At 51.2% G+C, this 26,524-nt stretch overlaps 1 protein-coding gene across 1 annotated transcript; it reads right to left on the reverse strand.

Moving 5' to 3' along the window:
* Window positions 1-425: 425 nt before the first annotated feature.
* LOC133755635 (sodium-dependent neutral amino acid transporter B(0)AT1-like) lies at window positions 426-24,720 on the reverse strand. The gene is given in 12 exon segments (XM_062185699.1): window positions 426-439; window positions 1,134-1,332; window positions 1,674-1,836; window positions 2,901-3,035; window positions 3,037-3,058; window positions 3,143-3,347; window positions 3,903-4,059; window positions 4,118-4,321; window positions 4,404-4,449; window positions 4,640-4,777; window positions 5,179-5,319; window positions 24,627-24,720. Coding segments are annotated over 12 exon segments (1,518 nt in total).
* Between the last annotated feature and the right edge of the window lie 1,804 nt (window positions 24,721-26,524).

Here is a 26,524-nt window from a genome sequence, read left to right on the forward strand (position 1 = left end):
CATGAAGGTGGCCATTTGTGGAAGCGGGTGCCACAGGTACAGCTAGCGTGGGGCTGAGGCTGGTGCCAAGTCCCAGGGCCATCCACTCCAACCCAGCCCTGGGCTCCAGGGGGGCCAGGAGGCATGCAGCATCCTTGGTGGCAGGGGCCAGGGCCAAGTTACCCTGTAACCCTCTCTCCCAACATCTGGCTAACAATTCACAGTTAATGCCCCTGTAAGAAAACAGCTGTTGTCTTTCTCTGGCTGGGCCACACTGAGCTGCACTCAGGGTGTCTGTCCATGCCAGGCAGAAGCAATGATTAAATGGTGAGTATTCATTAAGCCAGGGGCGGAGGGGCCAGGGCATGGGGGGTGTGGCCATGTCACCACAGGCTCTATGGGCTTCTGGTAAAAGGGCCCAAACCCTGACCTCGGGGGTCTCTAGGTCAAGGGTCTGTAGCTAAGGGGAGGGCACAGGGTGGGGGCTGGGAAATGAGAATGGCTGTAGGGGCCGAGTCAGCAGCCCACGCTCCAGGCTCCACGGCCATCCATGACAACCTGGGGTGCAGCAGGTGCAGCCTCCCCACCCCTCAGCTCTTGACTTTGGTGGACATACCCAGGGCTGTGTGGCATACTGCACCGTGTTCATGACTAGGAGACTGGGCCCACATGGTGGACGTGTGTGCCATGAACATGTAAACACAGATGCACACATGTATGTGAACACGTGTGCACCTGGAGATGCACACATGTATGTGCATACAAGCAGTGTGTGTATACGTGTAAGCACGATGCACATGTCCACATGTGCACAAAATATACACCTACATATGTACAGATGCACGTACACACATATGCATGCATATGCACACACCCATAAAACATACACATGTATGCACACAGGCATACGTGCACACAATACATACATGTCCAGGCATGCACACAATGCTGACATAACTCACATGTACACACACGTGTGCATAGACATGCATGCATATGGAGAAACATCACATACACATAAATGAATATACACATGTACAAGATACATGTCTACACATTCAGGTTAGTGCACACATGTATGCAATGCTCACACATACACATGAATGTCTGCACACATGCACTCACATGCAGACACATGTAGCCTGGGGCTGGGCCCCTCAGTAGGTCCCTGTTCACAGAGGCTGTGGACTGTGTGCTGACCAGGCCCTGCTGCTCCTCTGGCTACTGGCAGTGGCTCCTGATGAGCTTGTAGATGGCGAAGCATGGGATAACGAGGCTGGGCACACCAGCCATGACCACCACCATCACGTACACCCAGGGCAGGTACCCGACCTGCCGGGATTTGGGGAACTCCTGGGGGAGAACCAGGCCTGAGGTGAGCACACACATGGCCTCCGCTCTGACCTGCGACCCTCCCCTGAACACACTCACGGCCTCCGCCCTGACCTGTGACCCTCCCCTGAGCACATGCAGGGCCTCCACCCTGACCTGCGACCCTCGCCTGAGCACACGCAAGGCCTCTGCCCTGACCTGCGACCTTCTCCTGAGCACACGCAAGGCCTCTGCCCTGACCTGCGACCTTCCCCTGAGCACACACACAGCCTCCACCCTGACCTACGACCCTGCCCTGAGCACATGCAGGGCCTCCAGCATGACCTGTGACCCTCCCTGGCATGGTGGCCCTGGGCACTCACATAGCTGGGGTCCCAGATGCTGTAGGTTAGCTCCTTGCTGACTTTGACCACAAAGTAGAAGAGGAAGATGACCAGCATGATCAGGGGGCTGACCACCCGCCACATGAGCTGCCAGAAGATGTTGGGCTTGTGCCCAATCATGAACTCAATGTCCTTGTTGAACCTGGAGGCAGAGGCTGGTACGGTGTCGACTGACCTGGGTGAGACACTGACCACCTGCCTCACCCTGCACTCTGGGCCTTTCACAGATGGACATGTGGACACATACAGTGCCAAGCACAGCTGCACAGCTGTGGGGCCAGGCACATGGCCAAACCCGCACTGCATGATATTACCAGAGCATGGCCAACCCTGTGTACCTTGGTCTGCCCCTCAGCTGCACACCTGTACTTGCACAGATGGCCTCTGCACACTTGGCCTGCACACACCTGTGCCTGCACACCTGTACCAGCACATCTGAGCCTGAACACCTGGCCTACACACACCTGTGCCTGCACACCTGGCACACACACATCTGGCCTGCACATACCTGTGCCTGCACACCTGTACCTGTGCACATGTGCCTGTACACCTGGCCTGCACACACCTGGCCTGCATACACCTGTGCCTGCACACCTGGCCTGCACACACCTGGCCCACACACACCTGTGCCTGCACATCTGTACCTGTGCACCTGTACCTGCACACCTGTGCCTGCACACCTGGTCTCAGAAGCAGCTCGCCTTGATAGCTTCTCAGGCTGCTCTCTGGTGGCCACCCCACCCAGCAAGGTGAGTACCCAGATGTCTGGCCAGTGGGGGCTGAAGGCCCCCCTCTGGAAAGGCCTGGAGCTCCAGGGAGATAATAGCCCCCCACTACAACATAGGTACCCCAGGCCGAGGGCCCCAGCCCCACTACCCACCCACCCTCGTTCCTCTGCTGCACCTGCACCCAGGCTGCTGTGGGGGACCCAGACCAAGGCTCTTGCTTGGCTGAGTGGCAGAGGGTCTGCTCACACCGTGGCCTCCATGCTCATACACCCCAAGTTCTGGGCGGTCTAACAAAACTGCTGTCAGTGCTTGCTCTGCACAGCTAGGTGTAGGAGAATCCGGAAGCCAGAGGGGCATGGACTGCCCCTGGGGGGCCCTGTGGAGCTCCCTCCTGGGACTCAGGGCTGCTGCTCTGCTGTCTGCCCTGTACCCCCAAGGCCAGCCCTGGCACGGCTCCCCACCACCTCCTCCCTCGTACCTGTCAATGCCATACACATAGAGGATCCCGAACATCTTGCAGAATGCAATGATGAGCAGGGGGATGGAGCCCACATATCTGTCCAGCAGGAAGAGCCAGTACTGGCCGGAGTTCAGCATGAAGATGAGGGCCAGGATAGGTCCCCAGGCAGATGAGGCCTGCAGGGAAATAGAGCTGGGCAGGTCCCAACCTGCAGCTCGGCAGGAAGGGGATGTGCAGCTGGGCCCCCATGGCACACGGACCTGTAAGCAGCTCGTTAGGGCACTTGGTGGAGATAAGCTTGAGGTCCTGCAGTGGCACGGCCATGCCCTCCATGTTCCCAAACATAGACAACAGGCCCAGGCAGAAGAGCATGAGGAAGAATAGCACGGACCACAGTGGGGACACCGGCATCTTGGTGATGGCCTCGGCGAAGACAATGAAGGCCAGGCCCATGCCCTCCATGCCCTGCATGATGGCACCCAGTCACCCAGGGCCTGTCGGTCCCTGACAGCCACAGTGGTCACCCTGTCAGCGCACGGCTCACCGACTGAGCCACACCAAGCAAGAATGCGGCCAATCCCAGGCTGCCTGTTGGCTCCAGATACATGGGTAAAGCGGAGCTGCAGGCCGGGAGGTGAGGATGCGCGGGGCCCAGGCCCCTTCTGCAGGTGCACCCAGTCCTGGCAGAGCCAGGAGCAGCTGAGGGCCCCTGGGCTGGGGTGGGCAACGCCAGCAGCTACCTGGGGCCCAGGAGGTGGCACACAGTTGACAACAGGTGATGCCACGTCCTGGCACCATGCTCGTTGCTGTGGGAGCCACTGGTCCGGAAGTGGTGACACCCCCACAACGTGGGGTCTCCTGAACAGAAAGGAAGCAGTGTGTGGGGAGCCGAGCAGCCACAGGACGTGCCACGGCCAGCGTCGTCGAGACCGAGGGGAAGTGGACGGCAGCCCCAAGGAGCGACCTGAGGGGCCAGCGGGGGCTCCCCTGCCTCCCGCCCGCCGGGGTGCCGGGACCTGCCTCCGAGAAGAAGGAGTTCATGTCGCAGGTCTGGAACGTGAGCTGGGCGTAGGCCACGGGGTCCGTGGCGTTCCACCAGCGCTGCATCTCCGCGAAGTTCTCCTGGGTCACGTTGCCCTCCGGCAGGTCGAAGGCGTTCATGAGGGTCAGGAGGTCCCTTGGAGCAGAGCCAGGATGACGCCGGGCAGGGGGTGTGGTGGGGCGGGGCCACTCACGTGCTGAAGCAGTCGTCCGTAGCGCTAGGTGGCGTGGAACCAATGGTGGAATAGATCACTGTGGCCGTGTACACGGACGTGAAGCCATTGATGGAAGTGAATTGCTGTGGCGAGAGCGGCGTCACCTCACAGGCGTCACCCCACTGCTGGGCCCAGGACTGAGGACCCAGGGCCTGCTGGGAAGTGGGCTGGGCAGGAGTCCACCTGTGCCCCTCCAAGCAGGAGTGGGCACCAAGAACTCAGACGGCTGGAGGGCTGTGCCCAGCATGGGAGCCCAGAGCACTACCAGAAGTAGTCCACGGAGGAGCTGCGCGTGCACTCATTAGTGTAGCCTGCGGGGACATGGCCGTGACGCGTGTCGGCGGGAGCAGCACATGTGCACACACCCATGCCAGGCTTGCGTGCTCCCTGGCCCCTGACGCCTCCCTCTCCCTCGGCTGCCCTGAGGGGAGCGGAGTCTCGGGGCTCCCTGCCCCCAACCCCTCTAGGACCCTGGCTCTGGCCCCAGGTGGCGCTGCTCACCCGTGAGGTTCTGGCCCAGCAGGCACTGGCTCCAGGGCAGCGGGTCCTGGAAGGAGTTGAAGAAGTACCACAGTATCCAGGCAATGATGGTGTTGTAGTACAGCCCAACCATGAAGGATGCCAGCATGGAGGTGATGCCTGCCTGGGTGGGAGGGGGGCTTCAGGGGAGTTTCCATGCATGGTGGGGCAGGAGCTCCTACAGGTGCTTGCCTCTAACAGAACCAAGCGTGAGGGGACCAAGAGAGGCAGCCGGGGAGGACTGGATCATGGCCTTCAGGGCTGGGGCCTCCTGCCCCAGGAGTTCTGATCAGTGGACCCTGCCTGGTGCCCTGGCCGGAGGTCTGAGTGAGCCAGTGCCCTGGTCACAGAGCTGGTCAATGAGTGACCCCCAGGGCTGGCAAGGTGTGGGAATGGATGGAGGCTGCCTGAGCAGGTGGCCAGTGCCCCCTGCCGGGACCTTCCTCTGAGCAGTCAGGCTGTGCCCCTCCACTCTGTGCCAACACTGCCCATGCCCCCCAGGTGCCCATGGAGGGGCCTACCTACGCCCTTGAGGGCCGGGTGCACGGCGCTCCACACGCCCACAGGCCCCTTGCACAGCCTCTGCCCGATGGCAAACTCTAGGTACAGCAGGGGGATGCCCTGGAGGACCAGCAGGATGAGGAATGGGATCATGAAGGCCCCTGGGGAGGCAGCACCAGTCAGGGCAGGTCCCCTTCCAGGGGGGCCGCGTAGGGGCTGCACAGTGCCAGCCTGGTGGCCCTCCCAGCCTGCGGCTGCCCAGGAGCCCCAGCGTGTGCGGGCAGCACCTGTGGAGCCAGGCAGGGCCAGGCCACCTTGCAGCTGAGTGACCGATCCATCACAGACTGGCTGCTGTCCCTGGATCTGCCCACCTTGGGCTCTCAGCAAGCTTAGCCAAACGCAGGAGCTCCGTCGTCCATGTATGTCCAGCTCCAGACCTGACAGAACTGTGCACACGTGTGTGCGCACGCATGTGTTTACATGTGCTGTGTACATGTGTGTATGCACGTATGTTGCAATACATATGCACATGTGTGCTTGTGTGTGGGCACATGTGTAATGTGCTTTATGTGTATGTGTGCATGCATGTGTGCACATGTTTGTGTGGTGTGTGCATGTGTGCACACGTGTACGTGTGCTTGTGTGTGTGTGTACACTACTGAACTTGGCCCGCAGTGTCTGTCAGGCCCCCTGGTTGTGCCCTGTGTGTGCTCCGCGAGAACCACATTGATGGGAATTTTTTGCAGTCCAAAGACAACATCAAGATGGTTGTTTGGCCCCGGGGGTATGGGGCCCACAGCCCACTCCGGAGGGCCTGGGTTCGAGTCCCAGCTCCACCCCCAGTTCCAGCCTCCTGCTGACAGCCACCAGGGAGGTGGTTCAAGGACCTGGATCCCAGGCACCCACGTGACTTGGTGTTCAGGGAGTAAACCAGCAGGTGGAGCTATCTGTCTTTCAAGTAAGTTAGTTAAGTCAAACATGCAGCACCAGGAGACAGTGGCCACCTCTGGCAGGTGAGGAAATGCGGGTGCATTCTGACCTCAGGGATTCTTGCCCAGGAACCCAGAGAACAGCCAGACTCCACTCCAGACATCACCATCACTCAGATACGAGCAAGCAAGGGCCACATCTCAGCAGACGAGGGCCGAGCAGAGTGCCCACCCCAGAGCTAAGTCCAAGTCTCCCCGAGACCTGGCCCCCACCATGCAGAACAAGGCAGCTGTCCCCCAATGGATGGACAGATGGACAGAGCAGAGAAGTTCCTGTGCTCGGGCCTGGGGTGTTGTGTGAGTGACATTAGTGGATGCCAAAGGATGCCTGTAACCCTTACTCACAGGAGGGCCCCAGAGAGACAGGAAGCAGAGCAGGACTGCCAGGGGTGGGGCCAGGGAGTCACTGACAAGTGGGCACCCAGCTTTGGGCTGAGGAGATAGAGCCCTGGAGAAGGTGGCAGAGGCAGCTGCACATGGCCCCACCTGCTGCCCCTGCTGCACGCGGCACCATCTGCTGCACATGGCACCATCAGCTACACACAACACTGCTGCTCCTACTGCACATGGCACCATCTGAGGCCAGCTCTGCCTCCCCAAGGCCGAGGTCCCCCCTCTCAGGTTCCTCACTTCCCCTACCCTCCTCACCCTAAGGGAATGCTCCTGGCCATCCCTGGGAGCTCTAGCCTGAGACTTCTGGGAAGTGACCTCTGAATATGGGTGACATTGACCTCATTTTGAAGTTGCAGGAATTCAGGGCTGGGCAGGAACAGGAGCCCAGGCCAACTGACCAGGAAGTTCAGTTTGTCTGGTTGTTTTGCGATAATCGAGAAGAGAGATGTGAACTCGAAGGAGAAGCCCCCACTTGCATGAGTTGGCCTGAGGCTGAGACGACCCCAAGTGGAGGCCTCAGGCCATCATGGCTCACACATGTCCAGTGGGCTGTGAGAATGGCCTGCATAGGTGAGCCCCCACCTGGAGTCCACAGGTGCCTCCCATGCCCCTGGCGGGCCAAGGTGGCCCCCTTCCAGCTGGGGGCTTCACTGGGAAGGAGGCACGCAGCAAACCACACTGCCAGGAGCCTGGACGCCAACAGTGGCCCTACACCTGACACCCGGTGGGTGATGTTTCCTCCCTGGACATGGCACAGGATCACCTCGGCACACACTGAAGGCAGCGCCAAGGGGCAGGAAGCAGCGGCCTCCCTGACCCCGTGCCACATGGCAGCGGTGGAAATGAACTTCTGTGTCATCAATGTTCTAGAACAGATCTCTCCCTGTGGCCGCTTAACCACTTGTCCAGGCTGCGCCGAGTCACACCACCAGCATGCCAGGTCGGCCAGGGTTGAATCCTGGATGTTCTATACTTGACCTAGCTCCCTGCTAATGCACCTGGGGAAGCAGTGGAAGATGAACCAAGAACTTGGATCCCTGCCACTCATATGGGAGATCCAGATGAAGTTCCTGGCTCCTGGTTTCAACCCGGCCCAGCTCTGGTTGTTGTAGCCATTTGAGGAGTGAACTAGTTGATGAAGCTCTCTCTCTCTCTCTCTCTCTCTCTCTCCAATTCACTCTCTCTGTCACTCTTTCAAATAAACCATTAAAAAATACAAAAAGAAAAATCACAATTATTTAAACTAAATGCTTAAAAGCATTAATTAAGTTGAGCATCTGACCATAAAAAAGCAACTGGTAGCAGAGCAGTAAAATATAGGAATGTCCCTATTATAGTTAAGATTGTCTATAATGAACATAAACAGGAAAGTTAACATGGAACATTGAAAGCTCTTTTCTCAAGGGCCAGCAGTGTGGTTTAGCAGGTATTGCCACCACCTGCAGTGCCAGCATCCCATATGGGCACCAGATTCGAGTCCTGGCTGCTCCACTTCTGATCCAGCTCTCTGCTATGGCCTGGGAAAGCAGAAGATGGCCCAAGCACTTGGGTCCATGTACCTGAGTGAGAGACTTAGAAGAAGCTCCTGGCTACTGGCTTCAGATTGGCCCAGCTCTTGCTGTTGTGGTCATTTAGGGAGTGAACCAGCAGACAGAAGACTTCTCTCTTATGTCTCTGCCTCTCTGTAACTCTGCCTTTCAAATAAATCAATAAATCTTCTTTTAAAAAAAGAAAGAAAGCTCTTTTCTCTGGCAGCAGACCCATATGAGATGGCCTCCTTCCAGTCTCTCTTTTCAATATTGTACTAAAAGTATAATCAGGGAAATGAAACAATAAAATTTGAACACTGAGTATAAAAATTTTTTAGATTTATTTATTTTTATTTGAAAGTCGGAGTTACACAGAGGAGAGTTAGAGAGAGAGAGAGGTCTTCCATCTGATGGTTCACTCCCCCAATTGGCTACAATGGCCGGCACTGTGCCAATCCGAAGCCAGGAACCAGGAGCTTCCCCCTCGTCTCCCACACCAGTGCAGAGGCCCAAGGACTTGAGCCATTCTCCAATGCTTTTCCAGGCCATAGCAGAGAGCTGGATCAGAAGTGGAGCAGCCGGGTTGAACTGGCACGACCATATGGGATGCCAGCGCTTCAGGCCAGGGTGTTAACCTGTTGTGCCACAGCAGCTGGCCTCAAAGATTAATTTTTAAGTAACAAAACTATCTATACAGAGATAATCCTAAAACAAACTGATAGGAGAACCAAACAAGAATCCTGGGTACAAGATCAACTTATACCATCAATGGGGTTACTATATATCACCAAGAAACAAATAGAAATCTATTTTAAAGGAAAAAGATACAGACTAGAAGCAAATAAGTCTTTGCAGTATCTTTAAATATTCTTCAAAACAATAAAAAAACACTGAAGTAACATTAAAGAGAAGTATGCCAAGAACCTGATGAAACTGAAAGGCTCTGGCCGGTACCACAGCTCATTAGGCTAATTCTTGGCCTGCGGCGCCGGCACCCCAGGTTCTAGTCCTGGTTGGGGTGCCTGATTCTGTCCCAGTTGCTCCTCTTTCAGGCCAGCTCTCTACTGTGGCCTGGGAAGGCAGTGGAGGATGGCCCAGGTCCTTGGGCCCTGCACCCGCATGTGAGACCAGGAGGAAGCACCTGGCTCCTGGCTTCAGATCCACAGAGTGCGCTGGCCGTAGTGGCCACTTGGGGTGTGAACCAACGGAAAAAGGAAGACCTTTCTCTCTGTCTTTCTCTCGCTGCCTAACTCTGCCTGTCAAAAAAAAAAAAAAAAAAAAAAAAAAAAAAAAAAGAAAGAAAGAAAAGAAAAGAAAAAGAAAAAGAAACTGAAAGGCTAGATTTATTAAATGTTAGTAAATTGTGACTGTGATGCTCAGTTCTAGGTCACAAGATCCCAGCAGGATCACAGACATGGTGGGGATTGAGGGATCTCAGGTGGAATCATCAGGGACATGACAGTACAGGCTGCTGTCGAGAGCCAGCCCCCAGGAGGATGAGGTGGCGTTAGACTTGAGCTGAATGTCCCCCATCAGAAACTGCCCAAAGGACTACCCCTATGCCAGGGCAATTCTCATTGGTTGAATCTTTTCTGATGTCATGCATAATCACCAGCTGAACAAACTGTGTACAATCAGGTATGCTGAGACAACACTGCAGTACTATATGGGATCTTTGATCTTGGTGTTGCCAAACACAGCTTCTCTAGTCTGCTCCCAAGAGAGGCTCTAGGTGGCTCAGTCTTTGCTGCTCTGTGAATTCCCCTCACCACAGGAGCCTTCAGAAGGATTCCCAAACACCTCAGAAGCTGAAAAATAGAGAGTATATGGAAAGAATTCCATCAAGCTTGCAGGATGTGAGCAGGGCTGGCAGCTGGGACTGTGAGTATCCTCTCTTGTCCCTGCATTTAGTTTCCTTGGCTCAGTCCTAGAGCCAATCTTGCCAAATTGTGTTGTGAGGATGAGAGAATCCTCAGGGAGAATACAGACTTCATCATGTATGGAAGAGAAGCTGTGACATATAGGGTCCTCTCTCCCTCCTTTCTCTCCAGGGGTGACCTGACTCCTCTTAGTTGGGAAACAGGTCATCAAGCCCACAACCCAATTCTCTTAGCATAGCCCTTCCTCAGGATCCGATGCTGTTTTCTCTTGCTAATAACACAATACTATAGAGTTATAGTGTAAGTGATAAAAAAGTAGCTTTATTTGGCTCAAATCCAAGGTTGGGAGCAGCCTATGGTTGCAGTGTTCTTTTTGGCAGAGGTCTAGATGTGGCACAGAGGCTATGTGGCCCTAAAAAGGGAATGCAGGAGAGGCCAATACAAAGTGGCTTTTTAAAAATATATTTGCTGAGGCTGGCACCGCAGCTCAATAGGCTAATCCTCCACCTGCGGCACCGGCACACCAGGTTCTAGTCCCGGTCAGGGCGCCAGATTCTGTCCCAGTTGCTCCTCTTCCTGTCCAGCCCTCTGCTGTGGCCAGGGAGTGCAGTGGAGGATGGCCCAAGTCCTTGGGCCCTGCACCCGCATGGGAGACCAGGAGGAAGCAGCTGGCTCCTGGCTTCGGATCAGTGCGGTGCACTGGCCACAGCGCACTGGCCGTAGCAGCCATTGGAGGGTGAACCAATGGTAAAGGAAGACCTTTCTCTCTGTCTCTCTCTCTCACTGTCTAACTCTGCCTGTCAAAATATATATATATATATATATATATATATATATATATATATATATATATATATATATATTTGCTGAGCTGGCGCTGAAGAGTAAGGAGCTAAGCCTCCACCTGTGGTGCTGGAATCCCATATGGGTGCTGGTTCATGTCCCAGCTGCTCCTCTTCCCATCCACCCCTCTGCTATAGCTTGGGAAAACAGTAGAAGATGGCCCAAGTGCTTGGGCCCTTGCACCTGCATGGGAGACCTTGGAAGAAGATCCTAGTGTTGGATTGGTGCAGCTGTGGTCATTGTGGCCACATGGGGAGTGAACCAGTGGATGGAAGACCTTTCTCCCTGTTTCTCCCTCTATCTGTAACTCTGCCTCTCAAATAAACAAAATATTTAAATAAAGATATATTTATTTACTTGAGAGGAAGAGTTAAGAGATACACACACACACACACACATACAGAGTGATCCTCTATCCACTGGTTCATGCCCCAAGTGGTCAAAATGATCAGATCTGGATGAGGCCAGTGCTGAGTCTGGAATGCCAACCCCATCTCCACATGGGTGCAGGGAGGCAAGCACTTGGGACATCCCCTACCACCCTCACATTAGCAAGGAACTAGATCAGAATTGGAGTGGTCAGGACTTGAACTGGCACCCATATGGCTTGCTGGCATTGCAGGTTGCAACTTAACCCATTATACCACAAAGCCAGTCCCCCAAAGTAATTTCTATAGCAGACCTCTGGCGATAACTCATTAATCACATGAACAGACTTATCCTAATCACCTCTTATTGATGTGGTGAAGATTATATTGGTAATTTTAAGTTCATGAGCTGGAAGCCACACCTAATTCACTTTGTGTTGTCATATTCATCTACCTGTCAATCAGGGGACTTCTCCCCAGAAGTACCTCCTTTTACCCAGGACATGGGGGTTGTACCATGTAAACACTTCCGTTTTTCTTTCTTTTTTTAAGTTTCATTTATTTATTTGAAAGCCAAAGTTATATATAGAGAGAAGGAGAGGCAGAGAAAGAAAGAGAGAGAGAGGTTTTCCATCCGATGGTTAATGTCCCAGTTGGCCACAATGGCCAGAGCTGTGCTGATCTGAAGCCAGGAGCTGAGAGCTTCTTCCAGGACTCCCACACAGGTGCAGGGACCCAAGGATTTGGGCCATCTTCTACTGCTTTCCCAGGCCATGGCAGAGAGCTGGATTGAAAGTGGAGCAGCCAGGATATGAACTGGCACCCAAATAGGATGCCAGCGGCTTTACCCACTACGCCATCGTGTGGGCACCAACACTTCCATTTTTCTAAGAGTATAACAAGATAGGAAGAACAGAAACTCTCTGTCCTCCACCTAGACTCAGGAGGAGCAGAGCAGGTTATAATAATTCCCTTTCTTTGGCCCCCTTTCTTCCTAAATAAGCCCGTTTGTGTGTGTGTTTTTCACTTTGTAAATAGTTTATCACATGGCATGCTGTGTTTGGGTCTGTGTTTAGTATTCTTCTCTAAGTAAAGGCAAGAACCTGGAAAGTTAATTTAGGCCCTAAACCTAGCCCATAACATTATAAGATGTCATCTAGTTCTATTTCTTAATAACTCATTATTAGGATTCGATCTCCCAATTACTGTCATAGTGGACAAAACATGATCAATCCAAGCAATAAGCCTGGCAATAAATGCCTATATTTCCAGATCTTTTTCCACATTACCAATTGGCAACTTTCTCCCCTAATACTTCCAAAACTATCAACTATTTTTCTCTATGACACACTTCATTCAGCTTCAATGTGTTAGGTAGGAAATAACAATTAGCCTATGCATGTAAGAGAGACCTAAGGAACACAAGGCACCACAGAAGGGGAAGCAATGCAGCAGCCCTTAGCAGCCTCAGAAGCACACATTGGAAGCTGCCTAGTATTTTCCACCATAGAATACTGCTCCTACCCTGATAACATTACTGGTGGTCCTAGCCTTCTCCCAAGATAAGCTCCCCAGAGGAATCTCCTGGTACCATCTGGGCTACCAACCTAATAACATTCAGTAATAAAACCTTGGGGGCTAGTTTACCTATTTCATACCTGGCAAGTCCTTTGCCCAGAAGAGGGAAGGGGAAAGAAAAGTGTTGGGAAGAACTGGGCCCCAGGGACCAGTGTTGTGGTGTAGCAGGTTAAGCTTCCTCCTGTAATGCCAGCATCCTATAGGAGCACCAGTTTGGGTCCCAGCTGCTCCATTCCCAATCCAGCTTCCTGCTAATGCAACCTGGGAAAGCAGCAGAAGATGGTCCAAGTCCTTGTGCCTCTGAACCTATGTGAGAGACCCACGTGAAGCTCCTGGCTCCTGGATCCTGGGTTTAAGCTGGAGCAGACCCATCCTTGTGGCCATTTGCGAATGAACCAGCAGATGGAAGATCTATCTTTCCTCTCTTTGTAATTCGGCCTTTCAAAAAATTAAAATATTCTTTAAGAAAAGAAAAAAGGAAAAAATAACGGGACCTCATTCCCTTATAAGCCCCAGTCTGAATACATACTTGGTGCTCAACTCTTGGCTGAGCCACCTGTCTGGCCTATAAGTTGTATTCTCCACACTAATCTATGCAACCTTGCTTTTCCAGTCTGAATTACTGGGCACCCTCTCAGATTCTTTCTGGAGAGCTGTCCATCCCCATTCTACCCCAACAAATATGCTACATTGCTTACAACTCTTCTGTACCACATCTGAATTCTTTCTTTCATGAGAACAAGAACATTTCCCACTCATCTTTGCTAAAATATACTTGTCATTTTCCCACAGGACAATCAGTAACTCTTTAAAAGTTGTTTTTCTGTTTGTGAACATTTCACATTAGAGGAAAACAGACAATCCCTATCTGACACACCGGTCTTAAAACACTTTGTATTGGAGTGCATGCATGTAGAAGGGGTTAAGATGCCACTTGGATACCCTTTGGTCCTGAAGAGAGGGAATTCTCCTAGAAGCTTTCCTTGGAGGAAGGTTTATCAATGTCTGAGCAGGACTTTGAAGTGCAAAATGCTGGGCTTCTGGAACTTCTGCAGTAGGTGCTGGTCTTCAGGCCTTTCTCATACACACATAGGCTAAATTTCTGACTTGCTACCTAACAGTTCTTGCAGGCATTTGGGAAACAAACCAATGAATGGATTCTCTCTCTCTCTCTCTCTCTCTCTCTCTCTCTCTCTCTCTCGGCTTTGAAATAAATAAAATAAATTACTTTTTCAAATCTTTGCACATCTCCTTTTACTTATTTTAACAGTAGACATTTTATCAGAATGTCTTTTGTTTTAGGTTCCCCTGGGAAATTTTACAGAATGCTGTCTTCTCAACACACCCTTCAATCTACTCCTTGTCCTGGGCTTCATAACTGCCTGTAGGTGATAACCCAAGATTCCCACAGTGGCCAAGTCTTTTGTAGTGTGAAGTGAATATCAGCCCCTGAATTACTCTCTTGATGAAATCGGACAAGACCCCCTAAAATTTACCCAGAAATATGGCCCCTTAAAGTTCCCTAGAAATGCTATCTGGGGTGCCACATATACTATCAGAATTTGGGGTGCCTTACGATTTCACCATGGGCTTAGTACGAAATCCCCAATATTAATAAGCCCAAGAGGGTTCTTGCCTAATATTTAGAGAAGAATTCTAAATATCGGCACAGATAAATGAGGCAGCATCGTATATTTTAAGCTTTTATTTAGTAAGAAAGATGCATAAGAGAGTGAGAGCTTTATTTAGGGGAGAGAGGTAAATAGGGGTTCATACCAAGCACCAGGAACCAGTCAAGTGGAAGAGTATCTAGGCCAGGAAGCCTGGAGCACATGGCCCGAAGGCCATGTGCCCTGGAGGCACGGGGCTACAGCAAGCCCCTTCCTGACAAGAGACCAGGGAAAAAGAGCCAGCCGGGCCACACTGATACTGGCTTTTAACCCACTCCAAAGGGGAGTGGTCAATTAACCTGATTGGCTGGTGGGCACCCAGGTGTGGCCAGGTAAGGGAATGAGGCCACACAGGGGCATGGTAAAGGCCTCAGGTAGGGGCATGAGGTCACACAGGGATGTGGTCTTCCAGTTCACAAATCTGACCAATTTTAACCTGTATGCCTGCCTACTTCACTGGGTCTTTCTTCATTGGAGACAGCAGGGTTAAGAAAGTCCTTTCAAGCCGGCGCCGTGGCTCACTAGGCTAATCCTCCGCCTTGCGTCGCCGGCACACCGGGTTCTAGTCCCGGTCGGGGCACCGATCCTGTCCCGGTTGCCCCTCTTCCAGGCCAGCTCTCTGCTGTGGCCCGGGAGTGCAGTGGAGGATGGCCCAAGTTCTTGGGCCCTGCACCCCATGGGAGACCAGGAGAAGCACCTGGCTCCTGCCATTGGAACAGTGCGGTGCACTGGCTGCAGCGCGCCTACCGCGGCGGCCATTGGAGGGTGAACCAACGGCAAAAGGAAGACCTTTCTCTCTGTCTCCCTCTGCTGTCCACTCTGCCTGTCCAAAAAAAAAAAAAAAAAAAAAGTCCTTTCAGGGGAGCACCTGATCCCCTAAGACTGAGGGGGTAGGGCATCTACTCTTTTTCTACATTTACATACAACAGCACTGTACTTTCCTTTCTTCCTTTCTGACCTTGGGACAAGCCACACATTTACACATCTGTAATTAACAAAAACTAAGTTTCAAGGAGCTGACCAAACAAAAGAGCCCAGATAAGAAAAGACTTTGTGACAGGCCTTTGGGTTTGCACTTGATCTCATATGAAAGAGAACTCAGAGCACCCAGAAACCTGTTAATTGTGTTCCCAAACTCTCTCTTTTCTTGTAAAGGCCCTGTAGTTAACATGCAAGCAGGAAGAGGTCTTTGGCACCACAGAGTTTGCGGTCTCTGCTGGCCATGCTAATAAATGTCCTGCCTCCTGCATCACCTCTCATTTCTGATGTGTGCAGGCTGCTTGAGGTGAGCTGACTCTGAGGCAGCCAAGGAGCTACAAAGTCTTTCTCTTGGGGATTCTCCATTCTCTCCCTGCCTTGGAGTCTTGGAAAAGCTTCTTGGTACAGGGAAACTGTGCTTGTGACGGAGTCAACAGGATGTGAGACTGGGTAAGGACCCGCTTTTTCTATCATTTGGGCTTCACTTCATTTGTACCTAGCTTGATTGTTCTGGTACCAGTCAGTGGGGATAGGATTCTAAGACCATTACCTCAGGCCCTCCACAAGAAGATTTGGGCTTGCAGATGGCTATGTTTGTGTGAAAATTTCTTTCTCTTTGGTGACATATGGGAGAATCAAATGTAATTGCATCCAAAATCCTAACTGATTAGGGTAGTATATAGTTATGTCCCTACTGACTATGAGAAACTGATGATACTGCTCATGTTATATTCTAGAGAATGAGGTGGCCCAAGGGTTCCCTATGATCTCTCGATCTCTCTCTCTCTCTCTCTCTCTCTCTCTCTCTCTCTCTCTCTCTCTCTCTTTTTGTTTTTGACAGTTAGAGTGGACTGTGAGAGAGAGAGACAGAAAGAAAGGTCTTCCTTTTCCATTGGTTCACCCCCCAATGGCTGCTGCAGCCAGCTCGCCATGGCCGGCGCACCACGCTGATCCGAAGCCAGGAGCCAGGTGCTTCTCCTGGTCTCCCATGCAGGTGTAGGGCCCAAGGACTTGGGCCATCCTCCACTGCCTTCCGGGGCCACAGCAGAGAGCTGGACTGGAAGAGGAGCAACTGGGACAGAATCCGGAATCCGGTGCCCCAACCGTGATTAGAACCTGGTGTGCCAGCACCACAGGCAGAGGATTAGCCTATTGAGCTGTGGTGCCAGCCCCCTATGATCTCTTAAAAACAGTTATAACTTTCTGAAGTAGGCAGGCATACAAGCTAAAATTGATTAGATTTGTGAACTGGAAGATCACGCCTTTGCCACGCCCCTGTGTGACCTTAAGCCCCTACCTGAGGTCTTCACTGTGCCCCTGTGTGGCCTCATTCCCCTATCTGGCCACACCTGAGTGCCCACCGGCCAATCAGGTTAATTGACCACTCCCCTTTGGAGTGGGTTAAAAACCAGGACTCAGTGTGGCCCGGCCTGCTATTCTTTCCTGGACTCTTGCCAGGAGGCAGGCTTGCTGTGGCCCCAGGACTCCAGGGCACATGGCCTTTGGGCCACATGCCCTAGGCTTCCTGTCTGATACAGGCCTAGATGCTCTTCCATGTGGCTGGATCCTGGTGCTCAGTATGAACCCCTATTTACCTCTTTCTCTTAAATAAAGCTCTCACTCTCCTATGCATCTTTCTCACTAAATAAAGGCTTAAAATATACGATGCTGCCTCATTTACCTGTGCCGATATTTAGAATTCTTCTCTAAATATTAGGCAAGAACCCTCTTGGGCTTATTAATATTGGGGATTTAGTAATAAGCCCATGGTGAAATCATATGGCACCCCAAATTCTGGTAGCACATGTGGCACCCCAGATAGCACTTCTGGGAAACTTTAAAGAGCCACATTTCAGTGTAGGTTTTAGGGGGTCATGTCCAATTTCATTTCCACAAGAGCCCCTGAGGTAAATGACAGTGGGGAATAAGAATCAAAAATAATGCAACACAAAGCATTTCTGTAACTATTAGAGTGACAGCTGAATCTGAAATGAATACATAATTTTCTGTACAGGTAAAAATGTTCAGCTCTTCCCGGTTGCCCCTCTTCCAGGCCAGCTCTCTGCTGTGGCTAGGGAGTGCAGTGGAGGATGGCCCAAGTGTTTGGGCTCTGCACCCCATGGGAGACCAGGATAAGCACCTGGCTCCTGCCATCGGAACAGCACGGTGCGCCGGGCGCAGCGCGCTACCGCGGCGGCCATTAGAGGGTGAACCAGCGGCAAAGGAAGACCTTTCTCTCTGTCTCTCTCTCTCTCTCACTGTCCACTCTGCCTGTCAAAAAAAAAAAAAAAAAGTTCAGCTCCTTTACTGAAACTAAAGCTCTTTTCTTTTCTTTTCTTTTCTTTTCTTTTTTTTTTTTTTTGACAGGCAGAGTGGATAGTGAGAGAGAGAGACAGAGAGAAAGGTCTTCCTTTTTGCCATTTGTTCATCCTCCAATGGCCGCTGCGGCTGGCGCATCTCGCTGATCCGAAGCCAGGAGCCAGGTGCTTCTCCTGGTCTCCCATGCAGATGCAGGGCCCAAGGACTTGGGCCATCCTCCACTGCCTTCCCGGGCCATAGCAGAGAGCTGGCCTGGAAGAGGGGCAACCGGGATAGAATGCGGCGCCCCAACCGGGACTAGAACCTGGTGTACCAGTGCCGCAAGGCGGAGGATTAGCCTGTTAAGCCATGGCGCCGGCCACTAAAGTTATTTTCTAAACTGCACAAGTGATTTTTTTTCCTGCTGGTTGCAACTGAGGAAAATTTATGAATAATTAAGGTTACTAAGAGCAATAAATAATTCTAATCAATCAATAATAATTTTAAAAATTAAAGATTTTTTTAAAGATAAATTTTAAAATTTAAAGATTAAGATTTGAAAAAGCTATTACAGAAACTGCTTTTTTATTTTTTTAAAGATTTATTTATTTGTTCAAGAGATAGAGTTACAGACAGAGAGATGGAAAAACAGAGAGAAAGATCTTCCATCCAGTGGTTCACTCCTTCAAATGGCCACTAGGGCTGTAGCTAAGTCAATCCAAAGCCAGGAGCTTCCTCCCGATCGCCCATGTAGGTGCCAGGGCCCAGCACTTTGGGTCATCTTCTATGCCTTCCCACGAGGTAGCAGAGAGTTGGATCAGAAGTGGAGCAGCTGAACTCAAACCTGGTTCCCATATGGGATGCTGGTGCCACAGACGGAGGCTTAGCCCACAACACCAACCCTGATAGAAACTGCTTTATTATTCTGTCTTATGATATATGTGTTTCATATGTGTGTGTGTGTGCATATGTTCTATGTTGCATCTACATGGTAAAAATTCCTTAAGAGCTCTATTTTACGTGATATATATCAGTGATGACTCACATAAATTAAAACTATTAAATTAATCCAAATATATTTTGGCTCATGTGACACCTTAAATTGCTTCACATTTGTTGGTAAAAACAAACTAAAGATGTTTTCAGAGTCATTAACATTTTCTTGCTTGCAAAATGTATACTTGTTTTTCTTAGATACTTTAAAATCATGTATAATTTTGACCTAAGAACAATAATGCATAAAAGATGTGATGCAGTGTTCCTTATTTCATTTGTAAGAAGTATAATTTAATTTAGTTTCTTTTTGTTTTTAAAGATTTACTTATTTACTTGAAAGGCAGAGTTACAGAGAGTAAGAGGCAGAGAAAGAGGATCTTCCATGCACTGGTTCACTCCCCAAATGGCTGCAATGGCAAGAGCTGGTCCTATCTGAAGCCAGGAGCCAGGATCTTCTTCTGGTTCTTCCACGTGGTCACAGGGGCCAAAGCACTTGGATCATTCTCCACTGCTTTCCCAGGCACATTAGTAGGGAGATGGATCAGAAGTGGAGCAGCTAGGATTTGAACCAGCACCCCTATGGGGTGCTGGGACTGCAGGACGCAGCTTTACCCTCTATGCCACAGCACCAGGCTCTGTGTCTGGTGTGTAACAAATCTTCCCAGGCAGATGGATCAATTAATTCACAAGCTTTTATTGAGATTCCACTCCTGGGTGAGGTTCCATGGTCCCAACAGAGCAGGGGCTGGGGAAGCCGCACTTCAGAGGTTGGGAGGGCTGCTTTTATAGATATGTGTGGGGGTTAAAGGTTGAGGCAGGTCTTATCCTCATTGGTTGAACTTTAGGCCCCTACAGGGACCTTGAAAAGGACTTTTCTTCCCCAGAAATACAGGTAGGGACTCTCCATTCCCAGAAGTATAGGCCTTTTCTCCTTGCGGATCCCAAAGCTACCATCCCAACCTTTTGATGATAGGAAAGGGGGCAACGATGAGTCTCTCACTACTTCCTGCTGACTGGGGACATCATCTACAGGGGCCTGCTGGGGGTATCTTGGGGCTCTGCAGGGATAGGCATGTATGGATGGAGAAGCACCTGGTTGATTGCCTGGTTGCTGAAGGCCTTGATTCATTCCATTATCACCTGCTGTAAACACTTAAACAGACACTGTAGTACATAAGTCAGGGTAAGAATAGCAACCAATGATCCTAAGAGTGGCATTAACCAGGTAATGAAAGGATTTCATAGAGGAGAGAAAATGGGGGGTCTCTGGAACCTTGTGAGGATTGTTTGATGGATGTGGCTTAAATCTGATCCCAGCCAAGACTGGGGGAAAGGCCACTCAACTTTTGCAGGTAGAGGGGTTTGTCTGTAGAGAAATTCTGAATAATCATACAACATTAAGTGGAGGAGAGGACCATCAGTACACAGGTTGGGAGTAGAGCCATTGATGTTAGAGTAGAGGCTATGATTACAAAGGAATGAGGCCCAAGTGGGCTAGACAGGGTGTGGAACAAAGGACAAAGTCATTATTAGAGGACCCAAGAAAGATGCTGTCTTAGCCAAATAGAAACTGAGAGAAGGGGCCTAATAAATTAATCAGGTGGGCTTTAAGCCCTTGTAAATTATGAGACCTAGACTTATCTCTCTTCACATAGGGTACATCCTAAGGGAGGTGTGAACTTCCTTGGAGAAGGCACCCTGTTGACTTCCATTACCTACCTGGCCTGGGAGGAGAGCTGGCCAGGTAAAGGCAGGTGGCATCTCTAACAGGAAATTTACAGTTCTGCCTGCAATGTTGCTGACCCTACTTGGCCGTCTCCCCTCAACAGTGGTGGTCACTTTGGAAGCTGGGCTGAGTGAAGGGCTTTTCAGATTAGAGCCAATAAGATCTGTGGCTCTGACCTGGGCATCCTTCGACTCCAGGGCAGTTCCATTTCCAGTGATCCAACTCTTGGCTGGCAGAGCTGCCAGGGCTCTTCACAAGCTGACTTCTGCTGAAGCCCAGGCTTGCCACATTGAAAGCCATTGCAGTAGACTGGCCTGTTGGGTCTCTTGAGGGCAGATCTCTGTACAGTTACATTTAATAGTCCTGCCACCTATCTTTACATTGCTTCTGATGCCTAGCTTTCATTTCCTCCTGAATTTTGTTAAAGCAGACCAGAGGATGCAAGTCAACGGGGTGCTCAAGTCCCATCTCTAATCTTTGGGGGACTAAACTAGAAGTCTATAGTCCCAGGCATGTTATATAATGGTTTATGTTGAGGCAGATAATGCCCGTCAGGAAAGTTATGTCCTTACTTTAAAACTTTCTTTCTCAGGTTTTGGCACCATCTGCAAGGTGTCCGGTGCATAACAAATCTTCCCAGGCAGATGGATCAATTAATTCACAAGCTTTAATTGGGGTTCCACTCCTGGGCGAGGTTCCCTGGTCCCAACAGCATGGGGGCTGGGGAAGTCACGTGTCAAAGGTTGGGAGGGCTCCTTTTATAGATACAGGGTGTGGGGGTTAAAGGTTAAGGCAGGTCTTATCCTCATTGGTTGACCTTTAGGCACCCGCAGGGACCTTGACAAGGACTATTCTTCCCTGGATGTGGGAGTAGGGACTCTCCATTCCCAGAAGTATAGGCTTTTTCTCCTTGTGGATCCCAAAGCTACCAGAAAGACTCCCCTGATTTGCCTGCTGGGTGCTGAAAGTCCCTTAAGAAGGAGAGTCTGAACATGTAAAGTGATGGGAGATGCCCACCCTACACAACAGTCCTGCCCACAACCCAGCTTAACTGCATTCCCATGTGGACTGGGGGTTCAGTGTACAGGACGGCTGTGAGGGGACGTGGTAGCATGGGCGTGTGACTACGCAATCCATGCCGGGAAACATGTGGATGCAGGGGCGGCATGGTTTTGCCCATGGTGCAACCACTGTGTTCTGAAAGGCACGGCACTGGTGCTAATGGGAAAAGTCGTGGGTGGGTAGGAATGACTGTGGTGATGTGGCTTGATAAAGGCCACAATGTCACTCAGAAGCCCCACCAGGGATGCAGAGTGGAAGTTCTCTGTGGGTGGGATTTCGTCCCCCAGGGCATGTTTGGGAAAGTTTGCAGACTTTTTTTTGAACTTTTATTTAATAAATAAAAATTTCCAAAGTAAAACTTTTGGATTATAGCGGCCTTTCCCCCCATAACCACAATCCCACCCACAACCATCCCATCTCCCACACTCCCTCCCATCCCATTCTTCATCATGATTCATTTTCAATTATCTTTATATACAGAAGATCAACTAAGTAAAGATTTCAATAGACTGCACCCACACAGACACACAAAGTACAGAGTACTGTTTGAGTAGTAGTTTTACCATTAATTCGCATAGTACAACACATTAAGGACAGAGATCCTACATGGAGAGCAGGTGCACAGTGACTTCTGTTGTTGATTTAACAATTGACACTCTTATTTATGATGTCAGTAATTACCCAAGGCTCTTGTCATGAGCTTGCAGAATTTTGAAAGCCACAGCTAGCAGGAAGGTGTGACTGGCCACTACAGAGTGGGCTAGGGCCCATGGGGAAGGCTGTGCAGGGCTGCCTGCTCCTGTCAGCCTGGTCAGAAGCCAGTGAGGAAAGCACTAGGAGCCCGGGTGCAAAAGGCAGACTGCAATCCACGAGGATGCCTGAACCTCAGCAGTCTTTCTCCACCTGCACCCTTGATGCCATGGAGCCCCGGGGCTCACAGAGGCTGTGGGACAAGGTCTGCTGGGAGAAAAAGAGTGCAGGTCAAGTGCTGCCCCCAGCCAGCAGGCAAGGGCTGCCAACAGCACCTTGCACCTGCAGTGCCCTTAGAGGTACAGAGGCTGTGCTGTCACCCAAGCTTCCAGATCTGTTCTGTAGCCATCCCTTGCCCATAACCTTACTGGGAAAAGATTCTGGGAGACAGAGCTGCAGACCAGCTGCTTTGGCAGAGCTGTGTCAAGTCACTAGGGTCACCAGGCAGGGGGGAAGAGGGGAGCATTGCTTTACTCAATAAATGGCATTGGAGCAACGTGTGTCTGTTTGGAAGACAAGATTAAAGCCTTGCCTGATGCACATACAAACATGAAGTAAGGCAATGGCCCCATGACAGAAGAGACAGTGTTCTCCTGTTGTTTTCATGAGCAAAGAAGGAGCTTAATTTTAGTGATGTTCAGAACAGGGAAGCTAAAACCATGAGGAGCTTCAGCATCCTTGAGCCTGGCCAAACTCAGAGAGGCAGGGTGCTGCAGGGCGGGCAGGTGGTGTGTATGGGCTGTGTTTATCTGTCTGTGTGTTTGTGTGTGAAAAGGCTGCATGTGTGCATATGTGTTTGTATTCATTATGGGGCTGTGTATATGCATGTGCAAGGGTGACAGGGCTGTTTACGTTATGGAGTTGTGTCCATGCGTGTGTGAGTGTGTGTGTCTTATGGGGCTATGTACATACATCTGTGTATGTACGTACATTTCTGAGTGTGTACTTGTGTGTTCATGTGTGTGAAGGGGCTGTGTGTGTGTGCATGCATTACAGGGCTCTGTCCATGTATGTGTGTGTGCATGCACACGTTTGAAGAGGCACAGGTGGGCTACCCCAGGATCACCACTGAGTGCAGACCTCCTTGTGGATGGCCATGCTCCTCAATGACATGGACGCCTGGCTGCTGACCAGATTCTGGAACCGCCTCCCTTGGGGCTGTACTGCTGTGCTCTGTCTCCCTCAGGACTATGCCTTCCACAGTCCCAGACCTCAGCCCCACCTCTAACACAAGGCTGGGCAGGCCCTGTCCTCCCCAAAGCCTCATTAAAGCCCCCACAGGCCCCAGTATGTGGGGTCCTCTGCTCGCTCCTGCTGGGGGATTCTCCTCTGGCTCCTGAGGGTTTCATAGGCCCCGTGTCATGCTCCTGCAAACCCCAAGGTTGTGCTTTAGGTTCCTGGTAGGCATTTTGGGGAGATGGGCCCATTTTTTGTGGCCACTGGAATTGTGTTGGGATTTGTGTCAGCTTTGCACCCAGAGAGACCAGAGACTTATGGAGCCTCCTCCAAACACCATCCATGGCCTGAGACTCCCACCTGGCCTGTCAGCTGAGGCTCTGCTAGCCTGGGAAGAACAGAATTTTAATGTCACCATCAAGGAATGAAAATGCATTGAGCACCTGCTTCATTGCCCTAACTGTGCACCGTGTCCTTTCTTTCTGAACACACTACTCCTGGCCACTGCTCACAGCACTGCCTTTGGTTTGATATCTAAGTGTGCAGTCTGGAGGTGACAGCCAGCTCGAGGCAGTGTGCTGACTTCCAGGCCCCGGGGGCCAAATTCTGGCCCTCTCCTTGTTCTTCCAGCAGGTAAACTGAGGCAAAGGAAGGTGAGGTTGTTGCTGCAAGCAGCCCCACTTTCAGCCTCTGCCCCTCTCTGTGGAGCTTCAGAAGAGGCAGGTGTGGCCTGCACCTGCACAGGCCTCCAGGAGCAGAGGGGAGCTCTCAGGCCTCCTCTGATGGCCCCGCAGCCAAGCCCTGGGCTCCACTGTGAGTCCCTAGGCTGAGTGCAGAGCCTGGGCCATCTCCGCAGGAGTGGGGATTGTGGAGGGGCCATTGGTAGTGGTCACCTGCAGTACGTCAATAACAGCACTTTCCAGACCTGAGCTTGCATGGGACCAAGGGCTTTTGGATGCATAGAGAAGGCCCTGCTCTCTGACTTTCTGGCTCTGGGCTCCAGGGCCCCATGAGGCCAATGGAGCCCTGCAAGGGGCTTGTTGAGATGTCCCTGGGTGATACCTGCTTCCTCCTCCCACCAGGTCTGAGTGTTTTTGTGTTATCTAACCATTTGCATCTTGACTCTGCCTCAAGAGTTTGGGCCCCTGGCTGCACTCCCTGCCAGATGTCACTGCCTATGCCCCCACCTGTCCTGGACTGGTGCTTGCTCCCACCTGGGCATCCTCTCTCACCCTGTGCTTCCCACTCCTGACAGCTGTGGGCAGCTGAGCGTCTCTCCAGAGCAGCTTCTAGCTGTGGAGCTCGGGCTGCTGCCTTGCAGGGCATGCCTAGGGAACCCCTGCATTCAGTTCTCCAGTCCTCCAGACTTTCGAAGAAGTCTTGGGTCACCTGGTCAGTCACCTCTTAGCTAAAGGCAGGAAAACTACTGTCATGTAGTCCCATCAAGGATACACAAAAGGGAGCCTTAACTTTCTGAAGATAATGCTGTGGAGAACAAGGCCAGTGAACTCAGCATCCAGACTTCCTCCACACCTGAGGCTCCTGGGCACAGCACAGTTCCAGGGCCGGGGGATGGGGGCATGGGGGAGGATGCCTCATCTCTCCCCACCCTGCAGTTCCCCCCAGGCTGTGTCTACTCAAGCTCTTGTGGGTTCACTTCAGCCCCATTCAACCTGTGTGGAAAATGTGTTGGGGCAGGGGCTGTGGTGTCCCTCCAGCAGGGACACAGTGCAGCCCACCCTGCCCCTGCTGGTATGGCTGGCACAGCTCCCACCTGGACTGCTGATGGGCTGGCTCCCCCTCATCCTGGGCACCTATTGCAGTGTAGTGCCTGTAGAGTTGTGTGGTGAACACCCTGACTCTCCCCATCTCTGGGCCATGGAGTCAGGGGGTGGACTCATGCCAGGAGCAAGCCTACCACCAGCACCACATTGTGACCCTGGCTGAAGTCCCTGCAGAGCCAGGAGCTCCCTATGAGGCTGTGCCCCCTTCCCTGACAAGCCTTGCCCAGCTACACAGGGGCCCCAGACTTCTCTCATTCAACATTTCACTTTTTATCCCAGATTTCTGCATAAGTAGAACTTGAAGCTTTGATGCTTTATTTATTTTATAATCAGGTTTAACTGCTTCCCACATTGCCAGATGTTCCTTCCCCCTGCTGGTTTTAATTTCCTCTGGAAAACGGAGTGCAGGCCAGTAGGACCAGCCCAGGTGTTGGTGCAGGCAACCATGCACCCCCAGACCTCTCTCCTGCCTTCAGGCTCCCTACCACCAGTCCTGGGCTCCCTGTGTTCCTGGGCTCCCTGTGTTCCTGCACCCCTGTTAATATGAGTGCTGCTGAATCAGCGCACACATGCAGGCAAATTACAGAGACAGGGAAGAACCAGCTCATGAAAGAGGCTGAAATAAACAGCAGGGGCACTTGGGGACCTGGAGGCAGATGAATTTGGTTACCATTGGAAAAGGCACGGTCATCAGGTTTTCTTCCTGGATCTGAGCTGTGGTGTAGGAGTGTTTCGCCATGGGAGAGCCAGAGGTTCGGATCCTAGTTTTGAAATTTCTCCCCTAGACCATCCTGGGGGCTGCCTTAGACTCAGCTGCTCTTTCTTTGTGTGGTGCAGGCACGTGATTCACTGAAGGACCCTCTGCCCCAGTCACAGGGCACCAGCACCATGGTCTGCTCCCACTGCAGGGGAGTCAGAGGCTGTTATTAACACTGCTGGAAAAAATTAAATAAGCAAAGAGGAGTCCTTGTCCTTAAATTTCCTCTAAGAGATATCGATTACATTTTCTGTGTTTCCTAGGAAACTAGCTCAGTGTGAAAATATATTCTTTGTCTTCTGCTCTTGGTAAAATTGTTTGAAACATCAAAACTCACAAAAGATTTTTTCATAGGAGATTTGCACAGCATTAAGAAAAACTTAATTTGCAGTTTGCTGCGCTCAAGGCAGTGCACCTGTCTCACAGGCTGAATGCCACAGATTATATTTGTTGAAAACTGGTGAGACGATGTAATCATTTCTGAAGTGTCTGTGAAATCAAATCTTGCTGTCTTTTTCCCTGCAAATCCTGAGTCTTTTCCCTTCAAGACACACAAATTGCATTGACTGCTGAAGTAGTCTTAGGAGAT

The sequence above is a fragment of the Lepus europaeus genome, unplaced genomic scaffold (assembly GCF_033115175.1).
Source record: "Lepus europaeus isolate LE1 unplaced genomic scaffold, mLepTim1.pri SCAFFOLD_66, whole genome shotgun sequence".
Lineage (NCBI taxonomy): Eukaryota > Metazoa > Chordata > Mammalia > Lagomorpha > Leporidae > Lepus > Lepus europaeus.